This window comes from Alosa alosa, chromosome 2 (genome assembly GCF_017589495.1).
Source record: "Alosa alosa isolate M-15738 ecotype Scorff River chromosome 2, AALO_Geno_1.1, whole genome shotgun sequence".
Lineage (NCBI taxonomy): Eukaryota > Metazoa > Chordata > Actinopteri > Clupeiformes > Clupeidae > Alosa > Alosa alosa.
The window spans coordinates 486,485-510,564 of NC_063190.1; the positions used below are offsets into that span (position 1 = coordinate 486,485).

The window sequence follows — 24,080 nt, forward strand, 5'->3', positions numbered from 1 at the left end:
TCGATTAATTCATTCATTTAAATGCACATGTAACAACTACATACCAGTGCCAGTGCTGAGTTTTATCTTATTTTAAGAGGCCAACAAGAACATGGACCAAATCACATCAAATTGATTTGATTTTACTGTAGGCAGTACATTTTACTTCACCTTTTGGGTCCAGCGTAGATGTACTTACCTCAGCAGAGTTTGGGAAAAGTACTTCAGTGTGTTTGCAATATCTGTCCCGGATGGCACAGGGTAAATATTGTGTTGCACACGGTTGTGATACTCTTGTAAGTATCGTATCTTAGATGCAACTAAACAGAAATACAGAGAAGAACAAAAGAAAATCAGCAGATTATCAGGAGATCAGATTAACAGTGAACATTAGACATGAGTAGACATGAGTGCAAGATTGTTGCTGAAATAACCAGGATTTGGTGAATCTTTTAAAAGTGAAGAAGTTTGAAATACATTTCAAATGATCTGGTAGAGAATTCGAGAGTTTTGTCTGTGCAAAAGATGTTATTCTGCAATTGCTGCTTATGACTGCTCTAGTGGTTCTATTGCCTCATTGCAATATTGTTCTGATTTTGCAAACATTTTAGAAAAATGGGTGCACATTCTGATATACACAAACAAATATATTGATGCTCACAAACAATATCTTACAATGACACCTCTGGGGTTCCGTACCATCACACACACACACACACACTTTGTATTGTTTTTGCACAACATTAATTTTAGTGTTGAATTTGATTGGCTATGTTTTTGTGACTTGAATTTTTGAAATACACATAAATGTCAAGTCAAGTCAGTTTTATTTTTAACATGCACAGAGTGCAACCCAAAGCGCTCCACAAACAAGACACATAACAAAAAGACAAAAGATGCCGGATGGAGCGGCGTAGTCGCCAGCGTGCCCGTGACATCAAGACATGACAAAATATGTACATACCCTCACCCACACATTCACTCTCTCTCGAGTACATGCATGCATGTACACCCACACAAACACAGATGCAGAGGGAGAAAGAGAGAGATGCTACTTTCGTTTTTGCATAGGTCAGTTCTGGTTTGATGAAATAAACAGATTTACAGTGTCACAAACTGGCGATTTAAATGTGTTTTATAGTAAAATAAACACATCCTCATCCTCATATGAGGACATTTTTTTTTTACTAAACTAAACTAATAAATGCACTCGAAATTGTCTTAGGAGGCTACATCTTTAAAATGTTGCAATCAATTAAGGGAGACTATCAACACAATTCAAAAAGCAAGGTGTGTGGGTTATGCAGTCATTCCTGTCCTGTGGCTTGTTTGATTATATTTACTGTTCATCGGTTCACTGGTAGGAGAGTCAAACCTTTATTTCACAGGTCAAATAAAGGCATCCATATAATTGTTTAGGTCACTACAACACGAGGGCTGAGAACTGCTGCAGCATTACATTCTCATTGTAGCACTTATAAAATCCAGTGTAGCCTTTGAATGTTATACAGTAATACCACACAGTGTTATGGTAACTACATTGACCACAATGCTTTGTAATTAACATGTCCATGTTGTGATAATGGTCGGTATATGTCAGGCAGGTCAGATTTATTAGTTTGATGTGTATTATTTGAATTATTTGTTCAACCATCAGCCACATAGGGTTAACTTGCCTTTACCTACTGTTAGCGTTAGCTCACTAGCTGGCAATAAGTTACCGTATATTCACAGTAAAGGAGAAAAGAAAGAAAAACAAAACAAAAACAAAAAAGTAGTCTTCTGGCGTTTGGTTGCTGAAGGTAAGAAACTAAATTTAAAATGTGTGGTTTCTGTTGGTATGGACTTGTTGTGTCTTCCAGGGGGAGAAGCTGGAAGTGGTGGTTTGGATGAGAATTTGATTATTATGTTAGTGTGGTTAAAGGGGAGCTCAGAGTACAGAGGGAGGTTGCAACCAGTTATACTTTGGTGACAACCCTCTGTAATTTGATTTTGGTGCAACTGTCTGAACTCCAGACAGTGATGGATGAGGTGATGATACTCTCTATGATGACTTTATAGAAATGCACCAACAAGCATTTGCTGACATGAGCAAAGCCAAGAAATTCTATCTATCTATCTAATTCTATCAAGGTTATGGGATGGTCACATATAATAACTGGGGCAATGGTGTTAGGCCTCCTCCTCAAATCCACAAACTATTTCCTTAGTCTATAAGGTGTTAAGATGGATTCACAGACCAACTGGAGCATACTCTCTCAAACATATAATGCAGCATGCTACAACATAGCCTATTACAGGTCTAGATAGATAGATAGATAGATAGAAAGATAGATACTTTATTGATCCCCAAGGGGAAATTCAAGGTCTCAGTAGCATACAGACATCGCACACAACATGCACTTACAGCAGAAAAAGTATTAAAGTATATAAATATAAAAAAACACCACTGAACAATAAAGACAGTAGAAGATTAAAAACAAAATACTAAAATGCTAAATATGCTAAATAAAACTAAATCAAATATCCACATAGTATGCTTAAGAATGATTAAGGATGAGGCGCTTGCAGTGACAGGGCAGGGACTGAGCCTGTGATTCTGTATGCATGGTAAGGTGCTCTATGAGAGTGAGTGTCATGGTGATGGTGCAAATAAGTAAGTCCAACAGTGCAAGAATAACGTCTAGAGACCAGCATAAAATAAACATGGACAAGAGAATAATGTAGACAAAGTAATATAAAAAAAACTATATCTGTGCAAGAATAGGTTGAAGTAATAGGGTTACAGCCATTGGTCAAGTATTAAGTACGGCCACAATCCAGGCTGTTGGAGGGAGGGATATCCTCTTGCTCGTCCCTGATACAATCCACAATTGCAGTATCGTCAGAAAACTTCTGCATGTGGCATGACTCAGTGTTGTAGCAGAAGTCAGACGTGTACAGGGTGAACAGGACTGAAGAGAGCACAGTTCCCTGTGGAGCTCCGGTGCTGCTGATCACAGTGTCAGAGAGACAGTTTTTCAGTCTGACGAACTGTGGCCGCTTGGTCAGGTAATCTCTAATCCAGGATACCAGGTGAGTGTCCACACCCATCTGCAAGAGCTTGTCTCCCAGTCTGAGGGGTTTGATGGTGTTAAAAGCACTTGAGAAATCACGTTTCAGAAAACACGTTTCTTACAGCACTTTTCCCCTTGTCCAAATGAGAATAGGCCCTGTGTAGGAGATAAGTGATGGCATCGTCCACGACCACTTTCTCCTGGTATGCACCCTGGTATGCTACCTGGGGTCTGAGTATACACAAGACCAGTCGCTCCATAGTCTTCATCACGTGTGATGTTAGAGCGCCTGTAGTCATTAAGCTTACTTGGGTGTGGGTTCTTAAGGACGAGGGTGAGATATGTCTTTCACAGTGTTGGAACTTGTCCGAGGCGGAGACTCCGGTTGAAGATGTGCTTCAGTGGCTCCCCCAGTTCAGCAGCACAGACCTTGAGCAGCCTTGGACACAGTCTGTCAGGCCTACAATCGTGAACCCATGATTTTTACATACATTTTCGGATCAGCATGTGCTCATCCCTTCCATCAGAAATCTATTTATCATCACACTGGTTTCTGGTAAGACAGGGGCAGGATCGTTTTTTTCTTTCTTTCTTTTTTACTGTCAACACTGATGTGTAGTTGTGACCAACGTTGTGACCAAGTGAAATGTAACTGGATTAATCCGGAAGAATTGCATCCCTTAGGGTAATTACAACCAGGTGATCTAGATATTAGAAACCATAGATTAGACCATAGATATTAGAAAGCTAGATACCGCATTGTTCATCTAGTTCTATTAGGTGGCATATGTGAACGTGGTGAAATCTCAATATGAGAATGAGGAGTCATGGTAGCTTGCTTTTACGTGACGATTTGGGAAGTTTCAGAACCCGTCTACCATCTTTGCATCCCACGCTATCGGTTGCCATGGGCGACAGCGACACAGAGCAGTAAAGATGGCTTGAGAAGTTATCACAGCGTTTAAACTGAGAAATTAAGAGGAAATTGACCCTTCGCTAAGTCCCGCCACCCCTTAGTTACTGTTGCTAGTCCGACAACCGGACCGGAGTTAGGTTCTAGCTGTAGTCTGTCTGTAAAAGTTACATCTACACTCTTTTGGAGAGCCACAGACCTGAAAACTCTAGTATGACATGGAAACACATGCATAAAAAATCATATCTGGCTTTGTTGGGTGACAAACGGGAGTGTGATTCACTGATATTAGCTGTGCTAGATAGACTTGCATGCATAGCCTATATTGCAGAGCTATTTCAACTCTATTAATTCATGGTGAATAAATGTTACACTACCGTGCACAGCCCTATGCTTTTCTGACATGATGATGCTAGCACATTAGCAGTGATTAGCTAAGTATGCTAACGTTACTTATATCTACAAGTCTCTTCAAAGTGGCAATCATACATAATGCTGGCAATGTTGAGAACAATGAACGTCTTGTTTATCTTACTTACATTGAGTTAGCTGTGTGGCTTAATCTACAGATGTGGTACACTGTTTCGTTATGGTTTGCTAAGGAGTAAGTTAACCCTTTGCTTAAAATGGGGGAGAGCTGGGAGAATAGAATTTAATTCTAATTTAACATAATTACAGAAAGCATAATCAAGATTGAAAGCCATTATTCTGTGTATTGGTGTTGCCTTAATCCCATACATGTCATTTGGCCGTCCTTTTCAACTCACATCAATAAATATATATATAAAATCGCATAAAACCGGACAAAAATCAGCTGCTCCCAATGCATTTCTATGGAGCCGTAAGTTGAGGCTGTCTGTCGGAGTGTGTCTGCCTGCATGGAGCTACTGAACCGGCATTGGCTCATCTGCGTTCGATGGGCGGGGCTTACGATCGGTTAATTAAGAAATTGACTTGACCACCCCCCCCCCATAGATATTGAGGAGTTCACTTTATGATTTTAGAAAATCTGCTTAGTTGCAGGGGACATGTGTGCTTAATTGTATGTTTTTTATGAGGTCTGCCTGAGGTGCTTGAGTGTCTGTGTTTATAGTATCCTTGAGACAATTGGTGGATATAGCCATAGTGTAGCCGTATTGTCTGCTTATGCTTTTAGGAGGTTGTTTAGGTGGCCTTTGAAATAGCTGCCAATTGTGTGGATAGGCAGTGCAGCCTTTTTTCAATTTCTTAAAAAATTCACTTCCCGTTTGAGATTTCTTGGAGTAATCTTCCAGGATAACGTAGGATCACCCAAGGGACATATCAAATTTCAAGCTTTTAGGAGGTTGTTTAGGTGGCCTCTGAATCAGCTGTCAATTAAATGGGTGGCCATTTAGAATTTCTTCAAAAACTCACTTCCTGTTTGAGATATTTTTGGCCTTCTAGGATGTCTTAGGATCATCCAAGGAACATGTATACCACATTTCAAGCTTTTAGGATGTTGTGAAGGTGGCTTTTGAATCAGCTGTCATTTGTATAGGCGGCCATTTTGAATTTCTTCAAAATCTCACTTCCTGTTTGAGATATTTTTGGGCACCCCTTCTAGGATGTCTTAGGATCACCCAAGGAACATATCTACCAAATTTCATGCTTCTATCCACCGCGTAACGATTTTTCACATAATCTCCCCTACTATTAGGTGATAGGTTGCTGTTGTAAAGATCAGGCTAGTAATCCTCACGGTTTCCTCAGGAAAGTAGAAGCTAGCCAGACACAGATGAACTCAACCGGTCAAGGATGAACAATGCTATTCTTGGTTTACTACAATGTAATGTAGGATACTATAGACACAGGTATGACAGGTTCAGCATTGTCAGTAAGTAAAATAAATCACACACGTACAAAACAGCGGTGGCATAACGTGACTACACACGCTAACAAGTGACAGATCAGATGAGACTGACTGAGGTAACTTGCAAGTATGGAAGGCTCTATATATACAAAAAATAATAAAGTTTGGGTACACAGATTTATCTAACAACGCAAAAAAGAAATGTACAGTGGTCTGCAGTGTGCATATTAGCGACATAACCACCACCACATCGTCTTTCATCCTTCAGAAGTTGTGATAGAGACTTAAGTAACGTCAAATTTGAGGCATGTTAAGAGTTGCTTTGAATCTGTTTGAAACATTTTCTTGTCTAAGTATAATCCTGATTTATGCTAGCAAAAACGTTTGCAATGAAAGGCAAACCTAAAGTAAGCCGCTCTCTTTCTCCCTCCCTCATAAACACATCCATGTTCCATAAGGCTACATCAGTCATAGGCTACGTAAACCACCACCAATCAGCATAGCATAGGCTAATGTAAAATATTATCCTAAAATCTTTCCCTTTGCTTATGCAGCTCTAGTGTTGTCAAAGTTTGGTAGGCATCGACTGTAGCCTCATCTTTTTCCATGTGGGGAAACAAAACAAAAACACAACCCATGGTTTCTAAGGTTTCCACCTCAATCATGTGATGCACTGAAGCAGTTTTTCACACTGCAGTGTCTTTCATAACCTGACTTTGCTCCGCATATCCATCTGGGAATTTGTCACTGAAGAACTTTTGGGAAGGGGCGGAAATACTGGTTAGCTGATTGGATAAACCATCTGTCTATCACCACCTTTTTTGGTTATCGACGGGCCAAATCAACCAATTAGATAAACAAAGTGTTCTTCTAATGCCTTCGTTTAACATACAATTAAGTTAGGTAACGTAACTAACGTTAAGATGTTTTAACTTACCGTTTGTATGTGACATGAACCTAATCAACGACAATTCCCATCAAGTTTTCACGGTAGGCCCTACACTTCTGAAGAAAGTATATTCCTCCATTATGAACTGGAATCGGCCGTGGAGGATGTCTGTCGTTCATTCCTCCCAGCTGCATGGCTGAGACTCATAGCTTCACAGCTTACCCAGGAATACTTTCTAATTTGAATAAAACTTGCGCGATAGCTATGCTCATCTCATGTTGTTCGTTGCGTCACACCTCAACCCGCCTCAAAGCAAACGCTGATTGGACGTTCGTTTGGTGAACTGCTCCAAATTCTCTTTAACGTAAAGTTGCCAGACTGATCTGCGAGTGAAACCCTGAAGCTCGCGAGATCAGGATGGTCTCACGAGGCTATGTCTTCCAGGCATCTTAAAGTATGCAGAATCACAACAACTTCTTCTGCTAACAACACAAAGTATGAACGCGTTCTGGCGGATATCCTTCAAACATGGTGGATGCCATGATATCAGGGGCGGGGCGCTGTGTCATGACGACATCTCCACATTCTCAATACACCTCTGAAGTTCGCCTACAAAAAGGAACCAAAGCTACCATCTTTGCCCATATAAGGAGATCCGGGGGTTCATTGAAGCGAACTACCTATGGCAAGTCGCATTGTAAGTTAGCTCAGGGGGAGCAAAGATCAAAGTGTGCCGTCTTCACCTACCGAAGATCACAGTATCCACTCGAAGGCAGAGGACAAACCTGTGTAGAGCAAAACGTCTGCATTTCCGATTTCTCCGTTCCTGCGAGAGTTTAACAGGTGCGATAATTCAAAATCCCCATGTTATTTTTCCATAGAAATATCTCAAGATACCGGATCTCCTTATTTGGCCAAAGATGGTAGCTTTTTTGTAGGTGAACTTCAGAGGCTATTGCTGGGGGCAAACACCTTACTGTCTATGGGCAACACTTGCCGGTGTTGTGTGCCTTCTGGTTTCTGCACCTGCATTCACAAACAAGTTGTTTTAGGCGGGTTGAAGTCGTTTTTCATATACGCCTTTAGTGCCATTACAGCTACTCGGACAAAATACATGTAAACTAGCATTAAATGGAAATGGATTCGATCCCGCGAAATCAATCCATGTATGACTCTCTCCAGCATGATTCTACTCACTGAGCCAACTTATCCCTGGCTATTACGTGATGCAATTAACTATTGTAGGCTACTATCAATTAATAACGTAGGCAACACCCAGGCAACATGTTGTCCTGAGGTAGGCTATCTGAAACAAGTGGTTGCCCTTGATCGAAAACAACTGGTTACCTTGGGCTGCTACGGTCGTCAGTGCACAGTTTAAGTAGGAGACTATTCTATGTGGTTGATCAACTAAAAATAAAATATGTATTGGGTGATGAAGTTATTGTAGTAGGCCTAAATTCTGAGAAATTAAATGATACGATAGGAAACTACATTTTAGCGCATCAGCCTGCGATGTCCTCAAGGGTTCAATGAAGCGAGATTGCAAAAATTAGCGTATTTTTCTAGTCAAGAAATGTTCTTTCTGTGTCAGGGAGCATTTGGCTTTTGAAAAACATAGGCTTAGTAGTCAAGTTTACAAAAAACAGTGTGTTTTTCAAGTCAAGAAATGTTCTGTCTGTGTCAGGGAGCATTTGACTTTTGAAAACCATAGGCCTAGTAGTCGCTCAAGGAGTTATAAGATAAGGGCAATGTAACCATTCGTGTCCTAATGCAAGACAAAATGTTGCCACACCATTGCTTACGGGGTTAATTGATAGGTGATTTGACGTGGCAACTTAGAGAATTGCAAAAGCAAACAGCCCAGACCCTAAAACGGGCATTTACAGTTGTGAATGTCCTTTATAGGGAAAACACTATATTTGGTAACTTCCGTAGACATTCCGTCGAGCATCTATTTCGGCAGAAATGCGCGTGCACAAGGATTCACGACACCAATCTTGCTCCAGCGGTGAGATCATAACACACGATTGGCACGATGTCTTCATAACACACCACATTATTGGCTCAATGTATTCACATGTCGATGTTTTGCCATGAAAAGGGTGTAGACAACTGCCATATTGGCATTACAAACTAACCCCATGCATTTCTATGGAGGATTTTTTTAGTGCCCTCTCCTCATTGGAAAGTCTCTGCTATAAGGCTCTGTGGCCGGTTGCACAAAGCACCTTAAGTTAAGTTATGGAAACAGCATAGAGACTGCCTAATCCTAGTCTTTGTATGTAAATGCCCTTTAAATATCTTGGAGTAGTCATCTCTGAGGACCTTTCATGGACACACATCTCCACACCAAGTGAAAAAAGCAAGACAACGTTTATACCGTCTTAGAAAGCTGAACAAATTCAAAATATCCAAAGAGCTGCAGAAAACATTCTACTCAGCAACTATAGAGTCTGTTATTTCAGGTAATATCACAACCTGGGGGTCGTTTCTAGAAAGCATCGTTTGCTAACTTGCGTCGCAACCTTGGTAGTTCGCTCCATCATTCTTAGATTTGTTGTTTCTAGAAAGGGTAGTTCGAACTCTCAATCGCAAACAAGGACGCAAAGTTTGGTCGTTTGAACTACTGCCCCTAGGCAGTCGCACTTGTGTCGTTCCTTGGTAGTTCCTGTTGGTGTCCGGAGCGCCTAACCAAAAATCACAACCGCCTAACCAAAATTTGTGAAGTGGATGTTTATCTCGTGACTCAATTATTGATCTATCCTGTAGCTTAATTTTGATTAAGACACTGCTCCCCTACTTGGCTCATTCTTGCTATTTATGTTAATTAAAGTATTGCCTTGCTTTTAGTATTATAATCTTCACAGTCCCTAACAACAGCAGTGTTAAATGGTGTAGTGGCTAAAGCAGATGACTCCCAACGTTGTAGGTTCGATTTTCTTATGATGTGAGATTGTCCTCTTGCTTCTCGCTACCTGCAGGTGAACTAGTGTGACATGTAGATTCAATTATTTTTGACTGATGTCTTGTACCTATGGTCTCTTGATGTAGAGTAACTATATACATAAATATGCATGGTCAAAACCTATTGTTGTGTCTCGTAGGCCTACTCTTACTCAGAGATGAAAAGAAGAGATAGGATGCGAACTCCGGCCGAGCTCGCAGTGCACCAACGCACTGCCGTTAAGCCACGAGACAGTTGATAACCTATGGGATACCCAGATATTTGGCCAGGCTATAGATTTTTCCAACACATTTTTAACACAAATAATGACTCATATTGGTCTGCTTAAGTTAACTGTTTTATATGCTTGCAATAGGTTTAGGTTTTGGCTGATGGCAATGACAATGCCAGCATTAATCACTCGGTTTAGATTTGAAAAATGTCGACATATAGGCCGTGACAGAACATTTCTAGGGGGTGGGGTATTACACGTTTCCACTGTTTCCACCAATGATATGTATCGCTGCATCATCAACAACATTGTTGGAACTACGGTGTTCGAACGTCGGAGGTAGCGAATTGCGACACAGGTACGATGCTTTCTGGAAACAGGTGTAACAGTGTCGTTGTTTGGTCGCAAGTTGGGTCGTACCATGGTGGTTGAGCAATGTCGTTGCTAACTTTTCTAGAAACGACCCCCTGGTACGGAAATAGCAACTCTCGGGATAAGAAGGCCTTGCATAGAGTTATCAGGTGTGCAGAGAAAATCACCAACACTGCACTTCCTGGATTTCAGGACATTTATACTAGGCGCTGCCTGTCAAGGGCAAAAAGGATTTTAAAGGACTGTCATCACCCTGGCCATGACATCTTTCAATGATTGCCCTCTGGAAAGCGGCTTCGATCTCAAAAGGCCAGAACAGAAAGACTAAGAAGAAGTTTTTTCCCCCAAGCCATACGGACAATGAATGCATAATTCCCCCCTCTTCAAAAACTTTTTACATTTTATTTTATTTATTCCCAACCCCCTTCTGTTTTCTGTCTTCTTACTTTTCTATTATTATGAAACTTTGCACAGCTGGGAGTTGCAGTCGCAATCCCTATTTCACTGCTTTTTGTTCCACAAATTATGCATGTGACAAATAAATTCTTGAATCTTGAATATGCTCAGTTGACTACCAAAATAGCAAACACTAGAAATCAGATAGGAATACTCAATAATGATCAGTGGTTTTACCCCCAGTCTGACACCCCTGAGGCTATGCACAATTCAGAAACAGTTTAGTGACAGGGCAGGAAGCCTTGTGATTTCCTTTTCTAAGTGTTAGTACAGTTGAGGGAAACAGGATAGGACGCTACGTTGTCAACAATCATTACGTTTTCATGCAGCCAATAAACGGTTTCGAATCAGTTTATTAGGAATAAACCGAATGTGTGTCTTGTAAACACTTGATTGAAATAAACCGAAAAAGGCCATATTCGGTTTACTAATAACAGGGTTCCCACTCTAAGTCAAATGTAAAATTCCATGACTTTTCCCTGACAAAAAAAAAACGGAATTTCCATGACCTACGTTATAATGAATGATATAATATACCGACCAAAAATTACAGAAGAGCTGCGTAGCATTCATAGTCAGGATAGGTGTGACATAAGGTACTAATGCAATTTTTTTGCATAAATTGATAGTTTAGGGGGTGTAGACTCAGAATCTAACGGGTGCCGCTCCGGCACCCTTGAGCATTTTTTTATTAATTACATAATTTGCCACGCCCCCTCTTTTCGACCATGAAAAATAACTAGATGCACATTACTGTATAAACCCATCATGTATGGTATCAAATGAAAGCTCTTCTCAAAAAAGAAATCAATGATGTCAATAAAAACCATGCTAAAAATTATTTCAAGTCCCTCCAGGGAACATAACAACTGTAATGCCTGGTAAGGTCACACCGCTGAAATGGTAGGCTGAGCAACAAATTGTCTCAACAATTAATCAAATAGACAAAGTAACAAGGAACAAAGTAGGGTAACACTTTATTTTAATGTGTCACTGTTACAGTGTACCTACCTAATTAGGTACAGTGGTACAACCTGTGTAACAACATGTACTATCAGGTACTATCATTGTAGTGAATTGAAGACACAACACACCTGTCATATGTACATAAGTAATTAACTGGTACACTTAATAGGTTTATTCCACTGTATCAAAGAGTAACAAGGTTGTAGCAGCACAGCTGTTACATGTACACTGAAGACAATGAGGCCTTGACTGGAGCTAAGAATGGTTTGTATATCAAATCTATCATGACCAGATTTACCCCATCCAGCAGGTCTCAGGTCAGCTCTTTGCCTCTGATGAAAATTTAGGCAAATTGGCAAAGTTTTGTAAAAGCACTCAGTATTACAATGTAACAACTATATGTAGGTACCCACAAATACATGTACATGTTGTTACACAGGTTGTACCACTGTACCTAAGTATATATAAGTATATATACTTTTTTGATCCCGTGAGGGAAATTTGGTCTCTGCATTTAACCCAATCGGTGAATTAGTGAAACACAAACAGCACACAGTGAACACACAGTGAGGTGAAGCACACACTAATCTCGGCGCAGTGAGCTGCCTGCTTCAACGGCGGCGCTTGGGGAGCAGTGAGGGGTTAGGTGCCTTGCTCAAGGGCACTTCAGCCGCGGCCCACTGGTCGGGGCTCGAACCGGCAACCCTCCGGTTACAAGTCCAGAGTGCTAACCAGTGGGCCACGGCTGCCCCCTAATTAGGTAGGTACACTGTAACAGCGACACATTAAAATAAAGTGTTACCCAAAGTAGTACTTTCTTTCAGATTCTGAAAACAACTACAGAACATGTTGCCAGGCTGGCCTTGTACACATCACAAACATCAAATGTCTCCTCCAAAAAACATTCACTCAATCAGACATTTCTCCCTCGCGGTAATCAGTATCCTCCACTGAAAGTGTAGCCATCTTCAAATTTTTATTTGCACCATCTTCACCACCACTACTGCAATGGCAGTAGGTGGTGCATGGTAGTCCATCTGACTGACAGCAGCAAGAGGCCCTGGAGCATGCTGGCACTGCCTTGCATCCACAAGCAACAAGCTGTAGACTCGTTTTGGGTGCAATGTCAGTGTTGCCATGAACAGGCACAGGAATTCCATCCTCTATTTTCCAGCCAAACAGGGATACATCATCAGTACACACAGGAGGTGTTTTTTTTTGTCAGCTGCTCTCCACAGAAAGACTTGCAGCCATGCATGCTTGATGTGTTCCGCTGCATATTCTCTTGTTGGAGGGTCTCTTTTCTGGGTGAATAGCATGTATCTCAAGTTACTGAGGCTTTCAACAGTCTTTCCATAGTAGAGGCAAGAAAGGAAATCCATTCCTGCCTTCATGCTTATCAGCTTCTACAGTACATCTGTAAAATTCTTCAAATCAAGATTCCTCTTGAGCATCAAATTAATTGCTGAGGTTTTCCCTTTGCCATATGAACATGACACACTGTCACAACCAACCAATCATAATATTTGTCACCTAATTTTGCATTGCATTAATGTCAATTACTTTGGGCATCCATGGCCTACTGGATAGGGCAGTGGTCCCCAAACTACGGCCCGCCACCTCATTTTGGGTGGCCCCCCAAAACATGTCCGTGGTATATAGCAACCGGCCCGCACGGGAGTACGACATCGTCAAACTATAACCTCCGCAATTTCCCCCATTCATTCTCTATGGCGAGTCTTAACAGTACACATGTAATACTCTTTTTGTCCACTGGTGGTTATTTTGGCGCTGTTTCGCGTTTGCCATCAAAAACGGAATGAAATGTAGGCCTACCTGCAAACAATGTAAGAGGCCTATGCTGACTGCATCAATGCTCAAAGTATTGTAAAAGTTTATCAATTAATTGTTAATAACTAACTAACTTCTATTCAAGTCATATTTCTGGGACTTTCTGGGATAATTATTTCTATTTTGTATTCACTCGTTCATGTTCATAGGCCTACAAAGAGGTCACAAGTTCAGGTGAGTGAAAGTTAGAATGGTGGTCATTTCAGACCACTTCAGCGCTTCATAAAATTCTCATAGTTTGAGAACTTTAGTTCAGAGTTCACACATTTTTAATAAAATATAGTTTTGGGAATGCAAAAGTCTTTTTATTAGTATTATTTAATTTGAGTTACATTTTACACTGATATGGCATGATGGCAATATAAACACAGCTAACAATGGTATTAAATTGCAATAGCCTATGATTAAATGTAATGGAATATTCAACTAAGGTAGACTGCTGTTGTTCACAGCACTAAGCTATTTAGGCCATCCTTAAAAATATTTTTGTTTGCAGTAACAGCCAAAAAAAAATTAAAAATGGGTCGGTAGGTAGGTCAATATTTTTTTTTTCAAGATTCAAAGTAAAAAAAAAAGTAAAATTTTGGTCATGGTGATTACGTAGGAATGAATTTACACAAATGTGCATATCGTGACGTAACTGACTGGGTCTTCAACCCGTGCCTTCAGGTGCACCATTGCAAACCTCATTCTGATGCATGTTATATAGACCAGCCTTTCTCAAACTTCTTTGACCTGAGGCCCGGTCATTGCAGACTTTTGGGTCATAGGGCTCATCTACATGTACCCAGAAAGAAGGCTACAATAGTTCTTCCAGAACTTCGTGCCAAGTAAAAGCGTTATCAGTTTGTGTGAATGAAACGAAGCGTAGGCCATAGTGTGACATGCTTAAAACCAATGGTGTAGAGATGACGCCACAGGTTTTTTTTTTAAGTGAGCCACGTTTGCATGTAGGCAATTTATATTCACAATACTTGGGCCTACTAAAAGAAATATTATTTTATTGCATTTGTATTGGTTGTTTAGAGTAAAAAAACAATCGGTCGGTATTAACATAAAGTTTACAACCGGCAAGTCGGTCGGTCTAAAAGGGGAAAAAAATAAATATTTGGGTCGGTTCTAAATTGACAGGGTCGGTCGGGTTACGGCAAACGAAAATATTTTTAAGGATGGCCTTATGGTTACTGATATACTCCGAGTCTCTGGCCCTCTCTTAGAGCCAGGCATAGTAAGCTGGCCCTCGGAAGAAAAAGTTTGGGGATCACTGGGTTAGGGAATCGGACTTGTGACTGAAGGGTGGCCAGTTCGATTCCCGACTGGTAGGGAAAATGTGGGGGGGGGGGGTGACTTAACAGCGCTCTCCCACATCCATATCCATGGATGAGGTGCCCTTGAGCCCTGCTCCCCGGATCAAGGGCTGCCCACTGCTCCGGGTGTGTATGTGTACTCCTAGTGTGCTCACTGCTCTGTGTGTGTGTTTGAATGGGTGTACACTGTTTGTGTGGGTGTATTGTACACTACCCCCGAATGGGTAAAATGCAGAGCACAAATTCGTTGTATCGGTGGGGTCAGCCCTATGTTCCCACATTTCTAGGGTTAGGGTTAGGCCTGAGGTGTGGGTTAGGGAACATAGGGCTGTGGGAACATAGGCATACTCCCGTACTGGTATATGTAAGTATACTTAGGCAGCCGTGGCCTACTGGTTAGGGCTTCGGGCTTGAAACCAAAGGGTTGCCGGTTCGATCCTCGACCAGTAGGGCACGGTTGAAGTGCGCTTGAGCAAGGCACCTGACCCCTCACTGCTCCCCGAGCGCCACTGTAGCAAGTCAACTCACTGCTCCGGGTTAGTGTGTGCTTCACCTCATGTGTGCTCGTTGTGTGCTTCATCTCACTGTGTGTTCACTAATTCACGGATGGGATAAATGCAGAGACCAAATTCCTTGTATATGCAAGTTTACTTGTGCTATAAACCTGATTTACATTTGTTGTTATATTTGTTGTTGTAATTCCAAATGATACGGGTCATTCCTTGCAATACTGGAAGAAATAATTTTCTTGATTCTGTCCTCTCCTGTAATCAACTTTGCCGTTTTCACTGTAATTAAGGGGGCAAATTCAAGGACTATTATCATTAATGTGCTGACTAATTGGCAAGTACCCTATAACTCAGACTAGTTTGTAACAATCCTGGACTGTGGTGTTTTTAAAGCATTAAAAAATGTTGGATGAAAAATGGATGAAAAATATTGTTGTCTGTAATTCTGGGGGGAAATCCAAGGACAGTTATAATTAATGTGTTAACTACCTGGGAAGTACCTCACAACATTGCTGTCCGAAATTCAGCGACTGATTCAAGGGAAATTAAAGCTAACATGCTAACTAACCCGCAAGTTGGTGAACTAGGGTACATCAGACTTGCTATAATATTCATTTTAAAATGAATTACTATTGAATGATTGTATTCCTGTATGTATTAAGCTACATGGCAGTTTCATAATTCATTTAATTTAATACCAAACATGACACAATTTAGAGGTATTAGCTATTATGCGGCAAAAAGGAACCTAATTTGACCTTAAAGGTCACTTTGCAAAAGGTATTTTGTTCTCTGGAGGGACCTAAACTATTGTTTTCTACTTTGTTATGGTCAAAGCTGATTTCTGTATGAAAGGAGCTTTGATACCATACATGATGGGTTTATATGTTAATGTCTATTTAGATGATTTTCTATGATCAAAAAAGGGGTGTGGCAGGTGATGACATTTTAAAGAAAATGCTCAAGGGTGCCGGAGCGGCACCCGTCAGATTCTGAAAGGACACCCCCTTACCTATACATTTATGCACAAAAAGTGCATTAGTACCTTATGTCACACTTCTACCTGACTATCAAGAATCGTTTATGTTTTTAGTGCAGGAGATGAATAAATGAGCATTAAATAAACAAAGTTGGGCTAACCACAACTCAAGCAAGCAGTAAGCTAATATACACAAATTATGCATATACATACATACAGTATATTTGTAGCAAGTAAATGTTAAACTGCTATAACAAAATTCCCTGATGACTTTGACCCAAAAATGAAAAAAAAAAAAAATCTCTGACTTTCCATGTCTGGAATAGACTTTTCAAAATTCCATGATATTCCAGAAATTCCATGACCTGTGGGAACCCTGTAATAAACCGTTTGCACACCCTATATGCCTGTTTTAAACGGAATAAGTTATTGGGTCATGAAAACACCTTAAACGGAATATGCTCCCAGAAGGAAGAGTGTTGTAGCCCAGCGCATGCTCAATTCGCACAGAACTAGGATGAAATTAACCAATTGTCTCTCACGCACTTTCCTAATCATGGCGAAAAACGCGGACACTTTTGGAAAGACGAGGAGAAACTTATGTCTTGCACCTTACCTGTTCAGTCAAAGATTTAGCCTACGTCATGACGTTGGGAGCCTATTTGTAGGCTGCGTTGCTGATTTATTCGGAATAATGCTTTCGATTGCTATTGCTAAACAGTCAGATTGCTAAACAGGAATATGGTCAAAACGTGACATTCTACTTGCTTGTAAACAGGTTAAACGGAATATTGACATACACGGAATTGACATACACGTTTATTCCCTGCATGAAAATGTAGTGATTGTCACCATATTGAACAGATTGACTCGACCTTGCCAAACAGTAGGCTAGCCCATTTTTAGCCTCATCATCTAAAACCACGTCAGTTGTTATAGCCTACATCGACTTGTAGCCTAATTTTGCACCTAAGCTTTGTCATTCTGCAAACCATCATCTGTTGAAGGGAGACGTTGCAACCTGCTGTGTTGAAGAAGCATTTATTTATTTATTTATTTATTAGGCTACCGAGCACATCCTGATTGGAATCGGCATTTTCAAAAGCACCCACGTCGGCTATGACATTATGGCGAAAACCAGATTAAAAACGACAAACCTATAACTCTGAGTGAATATGCTAGCCTACTTACATTGCTCTGCTTTCGTAGACATTGTGAAAACAGGTCCGGAAGAATCGTTGTAGCCTGTCTTAAGCCCTGTGGGATTTGTATCCCCAGTCTCAGGAAAAAGGAAAAATTGCCACTGCTCACTGGTTCTCGCAGGTTAAACCATCCGTTGCCATAATTATTAATTTGACCGACATCCGTGCGCGCGTGACACCTGTGTCACATCTCCATAGTGAGACTATTTTTCTGAAGATACGATGGCACAGAAAGAGAATAGCATAGCCTACCTACACTTCATGGATAAGGCTATTCGACATCTTGACAGATAACATGGTATATTCCAGTTTACACAAATCAGCATGCAGTCAACTCCGTCTCATTGATGATTAGTGATAGGCTATTCTTAACATTTTTTTTTTTTTTTGGGGGCCTACAGGGGAGGATAAGCCTACCGGGATCACAATATTGTTATGATGTAGCCTAGGCCAGGGGTTCCCAAACTTTTCCACGACAAGACCCCCCAAATACCAGGCTCTGGCCAAGGACCCCCTTGATGTGTTATTAAACCCATCGACAATACTACGGCAAATGTAAAAATACAATAAAGGTGCCCTGCCACACAAAAACGTTTTTACTTGCATTTTTAACATGTTAGGTCCATATGTGTTTGTGCTATGTCGTGAATGTGAAATTAAACAGCTACCTCCTCCGTCAGCTCTAGCCACGGAAAAGAAATAAGCAGAGAAATTAGGCCAATTGCAAAAGCTCTTCAGATTGACGTGGAATTGATGAGCTCATTACTATTCATGAGCTCGCCCAGTTGAGACCGTGCCCACAAAATTTGTTTAGCTCTGTGACAGTTTTAAAAGGCCTATGCAAGGATGACTGAATGTCAACTGACTTGTGCACTATGCTCGAATCGAACTTCAACAATGCATTTTGCCCAAGAACCCAGACTTGAGGATCAAATGGCTTCAGTTTATTTTTTGGAACAATGCTACAGGCTTTGCAAAAAGGTTGCTGTTAAAGCCTGGAGCAGTACTGCCCTACCAAGGCAAAAGACCTTAACTCACCAGAGTGTGAAACTGAGAAAAATGACTTTAAAGTTATCTTAATGTCCTGAGAATTGAGTAATAGGTATAATATTACTTTTTTTTTTTTTTTTTTTTTATTTTTTTTTGTTGTTGTAATTTTTACGTAGTATACCTGTAGTGTATACCTGTATTAATCTATCTACAAAAAATGTGAACTCAAATTTGACCTTTGACCCTTTTTTGGAAGTTACGTATTCTGCCTTAGTATTGCCCACAAAATGACAACCGGTCATACTAAGGCAAAATACCTTAACTTCTATTTTATAGCACAATGGTATGATAACAATGCTAACTTTCACTTAAAATGTAAGCAATATTAACCCTATTGGACTCACTATGATAAAACATCATATGAAAATGATTGTTTTTTTATTTTTTTCTGTATTTCATACTCATACTAGTACCACACAGACAGTCACTTCTGACAGATGTCAGAATTAAGAATAAGAGTGTTTTGATGTTTTAATATATATAAAGCATATTTTTCTGTTTGGATATGAGGCACTAATTTAGACTTATTGGTTTGTTTATTTCGATAACCAGCCTAGAACAGCAAAAATATTTCAGAATCATCCCATTGTAGCATCTTAATGTCTGCTGAAAAGTTTCAGTGAAAACATAGGAATTCATATTTCTTGGGATTTTACTTGCAGTATTTGCATTATTATGATGAAATCAGGAATACATTTTGATGATGTGTGTAGGTCTTTTCAAAAAATATGATTACACTGTAGGCCTATACATTTTCCTGGATAGAATGGAAACTTAATCAAATGCAGATGATAAAACAAAGTTCTCCAGGTTCAACAAAAGGTAGGCTCTAAATTACTACATTCCTGCTGCTGGTGTGTGTGTGTGGAAGGTGTATCTTTGCAGCTCCAACAAACTTGCGTAGTTTTCAGTCAATGACTATCATTTGCAGGCGAGAGCTAGCCTGGCTAGCGCCACCACTTCTCAATGAGACGTGGTCTGGGAACCAAACGTTCATTTTCTCGTATTTGAAAAAAATACCCAGATCCGTTTATTGGGTGCCACGGATGTCTATCAAATGCGTCTGTGCATAGCTCATCATCGTCTTGCTCCCCCTGTTCTGTGATTGGTTCCCTATCTTAGGCAAAAATTAGGGCGGTAGTTTCCAGGCTGCCTTAGCGTGAACACCCAGGCTAGGCGAGAGCTAGCATATGAGAAAAAAAATTTTCCCAGTTGACATGTAGCCTTGTATTACGGGCTGTGATGTCCTGGCGACGTCCCCTAAAGGTCCCCTGGCGAACGTCACCTCCTCGACATTGTGTAGGGTTCCCTTTACGTCCCGCGGACCTCTGTTCGGGAGGTCTAAAAGACGTCCACGAGACTTTGAGAGGACGTCCTGTAATGGTCACCGCGACGTTATGCACGCGACGTTTATATTTCCGCGATGGTAAAAAAAAAAAAAAAAAAAAATGAAGCGCGATTTAGTATGGTAGCCTAGGCTATTACATCCTGTAAGTCTCAGCATTGCTAGGAGAGAGGTAGACGGAACATGAACACGCATTAACGACATTAACTACAACTACACAATCAACTCCACTCACCTCATATTTTCACGCATACTGAAATCACGTACTCCGAATGCATTAAACTAATGATGAGTAGACATGGACATTTATATCGGGCTAGGATGTGCTGCTTTCACATCTACGGTGTCATTTTCTTAATAAACTAATACGACGTTTTAATGGGCATATCCTGTAGCATATTGTTCAAAACATCATAAGAGTAGGCCTAGGCTAGCCTAAGATAAATTGTTCAAACCATATTGTTTCAAAATATTAAAAACTGCTAATAGCCTAAAATACTAAATGCATCGCAATGCATGCTTGGAAGCAAAACTCAACATGAAATAAAGTACATGAAACATAACTAGAATGGATTGATGTTATATCCACTCGTTTTCTTGGACCTGTGATCAAACAGGGACAGCCTATAAATGTAAGCCTATCTTCTTGGAACATTGCAGATAAAGAAAAAAATATCGTTTTCTCAGAATGATCTTTGTAGCCAACTTTAGGATGAAATAAATACATTTCCAGATGTTTCTATTCTATATCATTGTTTTATTAATAAACAGTAAGGCTCTGGTGAGGCAGAGAGCTTGCTTCTCGTCAGCTGTATCGCTGTGTGGGGCGGAAGCTGCACTGAATACAACAGGAAAGCCCTGCAGCGCATAGTGAACACAGCTGGAAGGATTATTGGTGCTTCACTCCCCTCCCTGAAGGACATTTACACCACCCACCTCACCCGCAAGGCGACCAAAATTGTGAGTGATGCAAATCACCCCGCTCACAATCTGTTTGATCTACTGCCCTCTGGGAAGAGGTATAGAAGCCTCATACCTCCCTTTTACCAGACTCACCAACAGCTTCATACACCAAGCTGTAAGGATGCTGAACTCTCTCCCTCCTCTCCCCCCTCCACCCTCAACTACATAACATCATGGACATTGGACCCACAATGGCCGCCTGCACTACTCCACTTGCACACTTGTACACTTTACAACTTGTTGTTGTTGTCCTGAAAACACAACACTTCTGCTGCTCTTACATAACTTGCACCACTATGCCACTTTCTTTCTTACTTAGGTCAAACAGAACTACCCAGGCCTTTTATTGGCCTGACTTTGCACTAGTATTTTATTGACTGTCTATGCACAATTTCAACCAAATTTTGCTGCTCTTATTTTTTTCATTATTATATGTGCCGTCTTATTTACTTATTTACTTACTTTTTTTGTTTACTTGAATGTTATGTTTGTCTGTGGACTTAAATTGGTAAAATATGTCTTGTCTTCACCGTGGGATAGTGAGAAACGTAATTTCGATCTCTTTGTATGTCTGGAACATGTGAAGAAATTGACAATAAAGCTGACTTTGACTTTGACTTTGACTTTTGACTTTGAAATCTCATCAGATATGTGCACTCTTTGCTGTTTCCACAAAGGAGCTGCTGTAACATCGGGGACAGCTATGCGTGACACTTTTAAACGCGAGCATGCATCAAATAAATTACAATGACATTTAAACAAGTCATGAAGAAGCAGTATCCTTAATTCGTCTGCAATGTAGAGCTAGATCGTTTTGCTTTACAAATTAAGTAGTCACTTCTGTTGCTAGACAACTGTAAACAAATGCTAGGCCTACGTGGTCTGTTTTTAACATTTCTCTAGTTTTATTTCATCGTATTCAGCTCCAAAAGTCGGTTCAGTCCCAATTTGGCCGTGTGTGTGTTTCTGAAAATAAAACAGATAATGACTATGTTAAATAAACCACTGCCTATTTAGAGCATGTTACATGCATCACGTAATGACAGATATCTGAAGAAATGCGCATTGTAGGCTTTGCTAGAAGCTAAGAACAGCGACTTTGCTAACGTTACACCAAGCATCACATCAGCTAACATGAATTTGATAAAATCCCTTCCCTAGTTTGTAACGTTATACATTAATGTTAAACTCAAAATGTATGTGCTACATAATTCAGCATGTCTGCATTAGCACATACATTTTGAGTTTAACGTAAACAACCCTTTTCCCAGTTTATGAAGTTGTGCGTCTATGATCAAAGTAGACATACTTTGCTCATAGACGCACAACTTCATAAACTGTATGATATGTTGCCTTAGACTACGGTAGGCTAATGCAGCTACTGCTAGAGAGTCTAGATAGATAGATACTTTAGTCATCCCCAGACGTGTAACGTGAAGTCGTGCATGGATGTGATGTCTCCGTAGCCTACTGCAGGTGGTAGCCAGAGCGCTCTCAACTCCGCTGCCATGTGTGAATAAACAAAATGCAACCAAATGCAAATGTCATCCGAGGAACCTGACGGTGACGTCTCCAGAAAGTCCTGCACCGGACGTCACGCAATAACCAAACGATAACTTGCTCCGGACGTCAATAAGGTCACCGGTACGTCCGCTAGAGAACATGACGTTCGGGACCAATCAGGGACATCGTGAATGTCGGCATAAGGTCCGGGGGACGTCCCGTGTTTGTCGGGTAGGCTAGGCTACGTTTCAAAGCCATCAATCTAACAAAAAGCAAGCACTGCAAAACATGTAGGCTACTGTATACACTTTATTGAAGTTAGTAGTGTGTGTCTGAGGTGATTTAATTGAATAATGCATAGCCTATTAGCCTAAGCCAGCCGGCGTGTTGGTCGGTCAGAAGGCAGCTTGCAGTAACTTCACACCGTAACTTCAATCGAGTGTTAAAGAAGCCCTATGCAAGTCTGGTTATTCCTTCGCTGTTTCTGGGTTTTCGCCTGATTTTGGGAAGAGCATCTCGCTGCAGCCTGCGGGAAGGCGGGGCTTGACATCAAGCCCAGCCCACATCCAAGTCAGCCATGTTTTTTTGTATTACGTCACGCAGTTTAAAATTGCTGGCGGTGAGAGGGAGGCAGTCAGCAGAGAGAGCCAGGACTCGCAACGAGACTGAGCGAGCTGCTAGTGCTACATTCTACAAACCAGCAACTTACTGCAAAACACGTTTTATTGTGTAATTCAACACGTTAACTGTGGATTCAAACCAGTGCAACAACTCGCAACAGCATCAACGTTTCCATAAGAACGCCGTTGTCACACTACTCGTTCGTCAGATAGGAACTAGCTAGCTGGCTAGCTAGCCAGCAAAGTTAACCACCCAGATGGCAAGAGGCTGGCGGCGGCCCCCCGGTTTAGCTGTCGCCGGCGGACCGCTGAGTTTTTCCACATCGGTTCTACCGCGGTCCGCTGGGCTAACGAGCCGCAGCTTTGACCACCTTTATTCATTTATACGGCGGACTGCCGGTGGCCTAACGTTACCATCACGGGTTGCTGACAAGTAGCCTATCTACCGGTGGTCCGATAGCTGCTTGCTATCTGGGCAGTAGCCTATATTTGAGATGAGATGTCTAGCTTGATCTAACCGGTTAACGTTACACAATGCATGCTTCTGGTTCACCTGTTGTTAATAAAGCAAAATCGCCCCTTTGTCGGCTACATTTGGTTGTAATGGAGAATTCTTGCTGTTAAACTGATAGTCCATGATAATGAAACACACCATTCTACTTTTGAGGCCTAAATTAAATGAAATATGGCTCGTTTTCCGTTTGAACACACTGTCATCTATATTTAAAATTACCATTTTTTTTTAATGTGCATGTTATTGTTTTAAAAACCGGAAATCAAATGAACGAAAAAGTACACAAACCCAATTACAGTAACTAGCCTAGGCCTAAATGAAAAATTCAATGTGGTTGCATGAAATGTCATTTGTGTTTAGCCTACATCATCAGTTTTTATCATCTAATATGAAACAATATAACTCGCTACCGGGCTGTCGGTAGTAAAGCCAAAGCGTACGGGGAGTGACGTAGGCAAAGAAAACATGGCTGAGTTGGATGTGGGCGGGGCTTGATGTCAAGCCTCGCCTTCCCGCAGGCTGCAGCGAGGTGTACTTGGATTTTGGCTCACATGTTTCACGACATAGCTCCCCCTGCAGCTTCGGTAGCAAGTGAC

At 40.9% G+C, this 24,080-nt stretch overlaps 1 protein-coding gene across 7 annotated transcripts in view; it reads right to left on the reverse strand.

Moving 5' to 3' along the window:
- LOC125284068 (protein unc-79 homolog) overlaps nt 1–17,778 on the reverse strand; it is a 257,979-nt gene extending 240,201 nt beyond the window's left edge. For 6 of the 7 annotated variants that reach the window (XM_048227819.1, XM_048227828.1, XM_048227800.1 and 3 more), the window contains exons 1-2: nt 17,479–17,778; nt 179–299 (exon numbers count right to left, since the gene is read on the reverse strand). In XM_048227819.1, coding sequence (XP_048083776.1) covers nt 179–299; nt 17,479–17,500 — 143 coding nt within the window. In that variant the 5' untranslated portion in view covers nt 17,501–17,778. The remainder of the gene's footprint in view (nt 1–178; nt 300–17,478) is intronic. The other variant, XM_048227837.1, reaches the window with a different exon arrangement.
- Between the last annotated feature and the right edge of the window lie 6,302 nt (nt 17,779–24,080).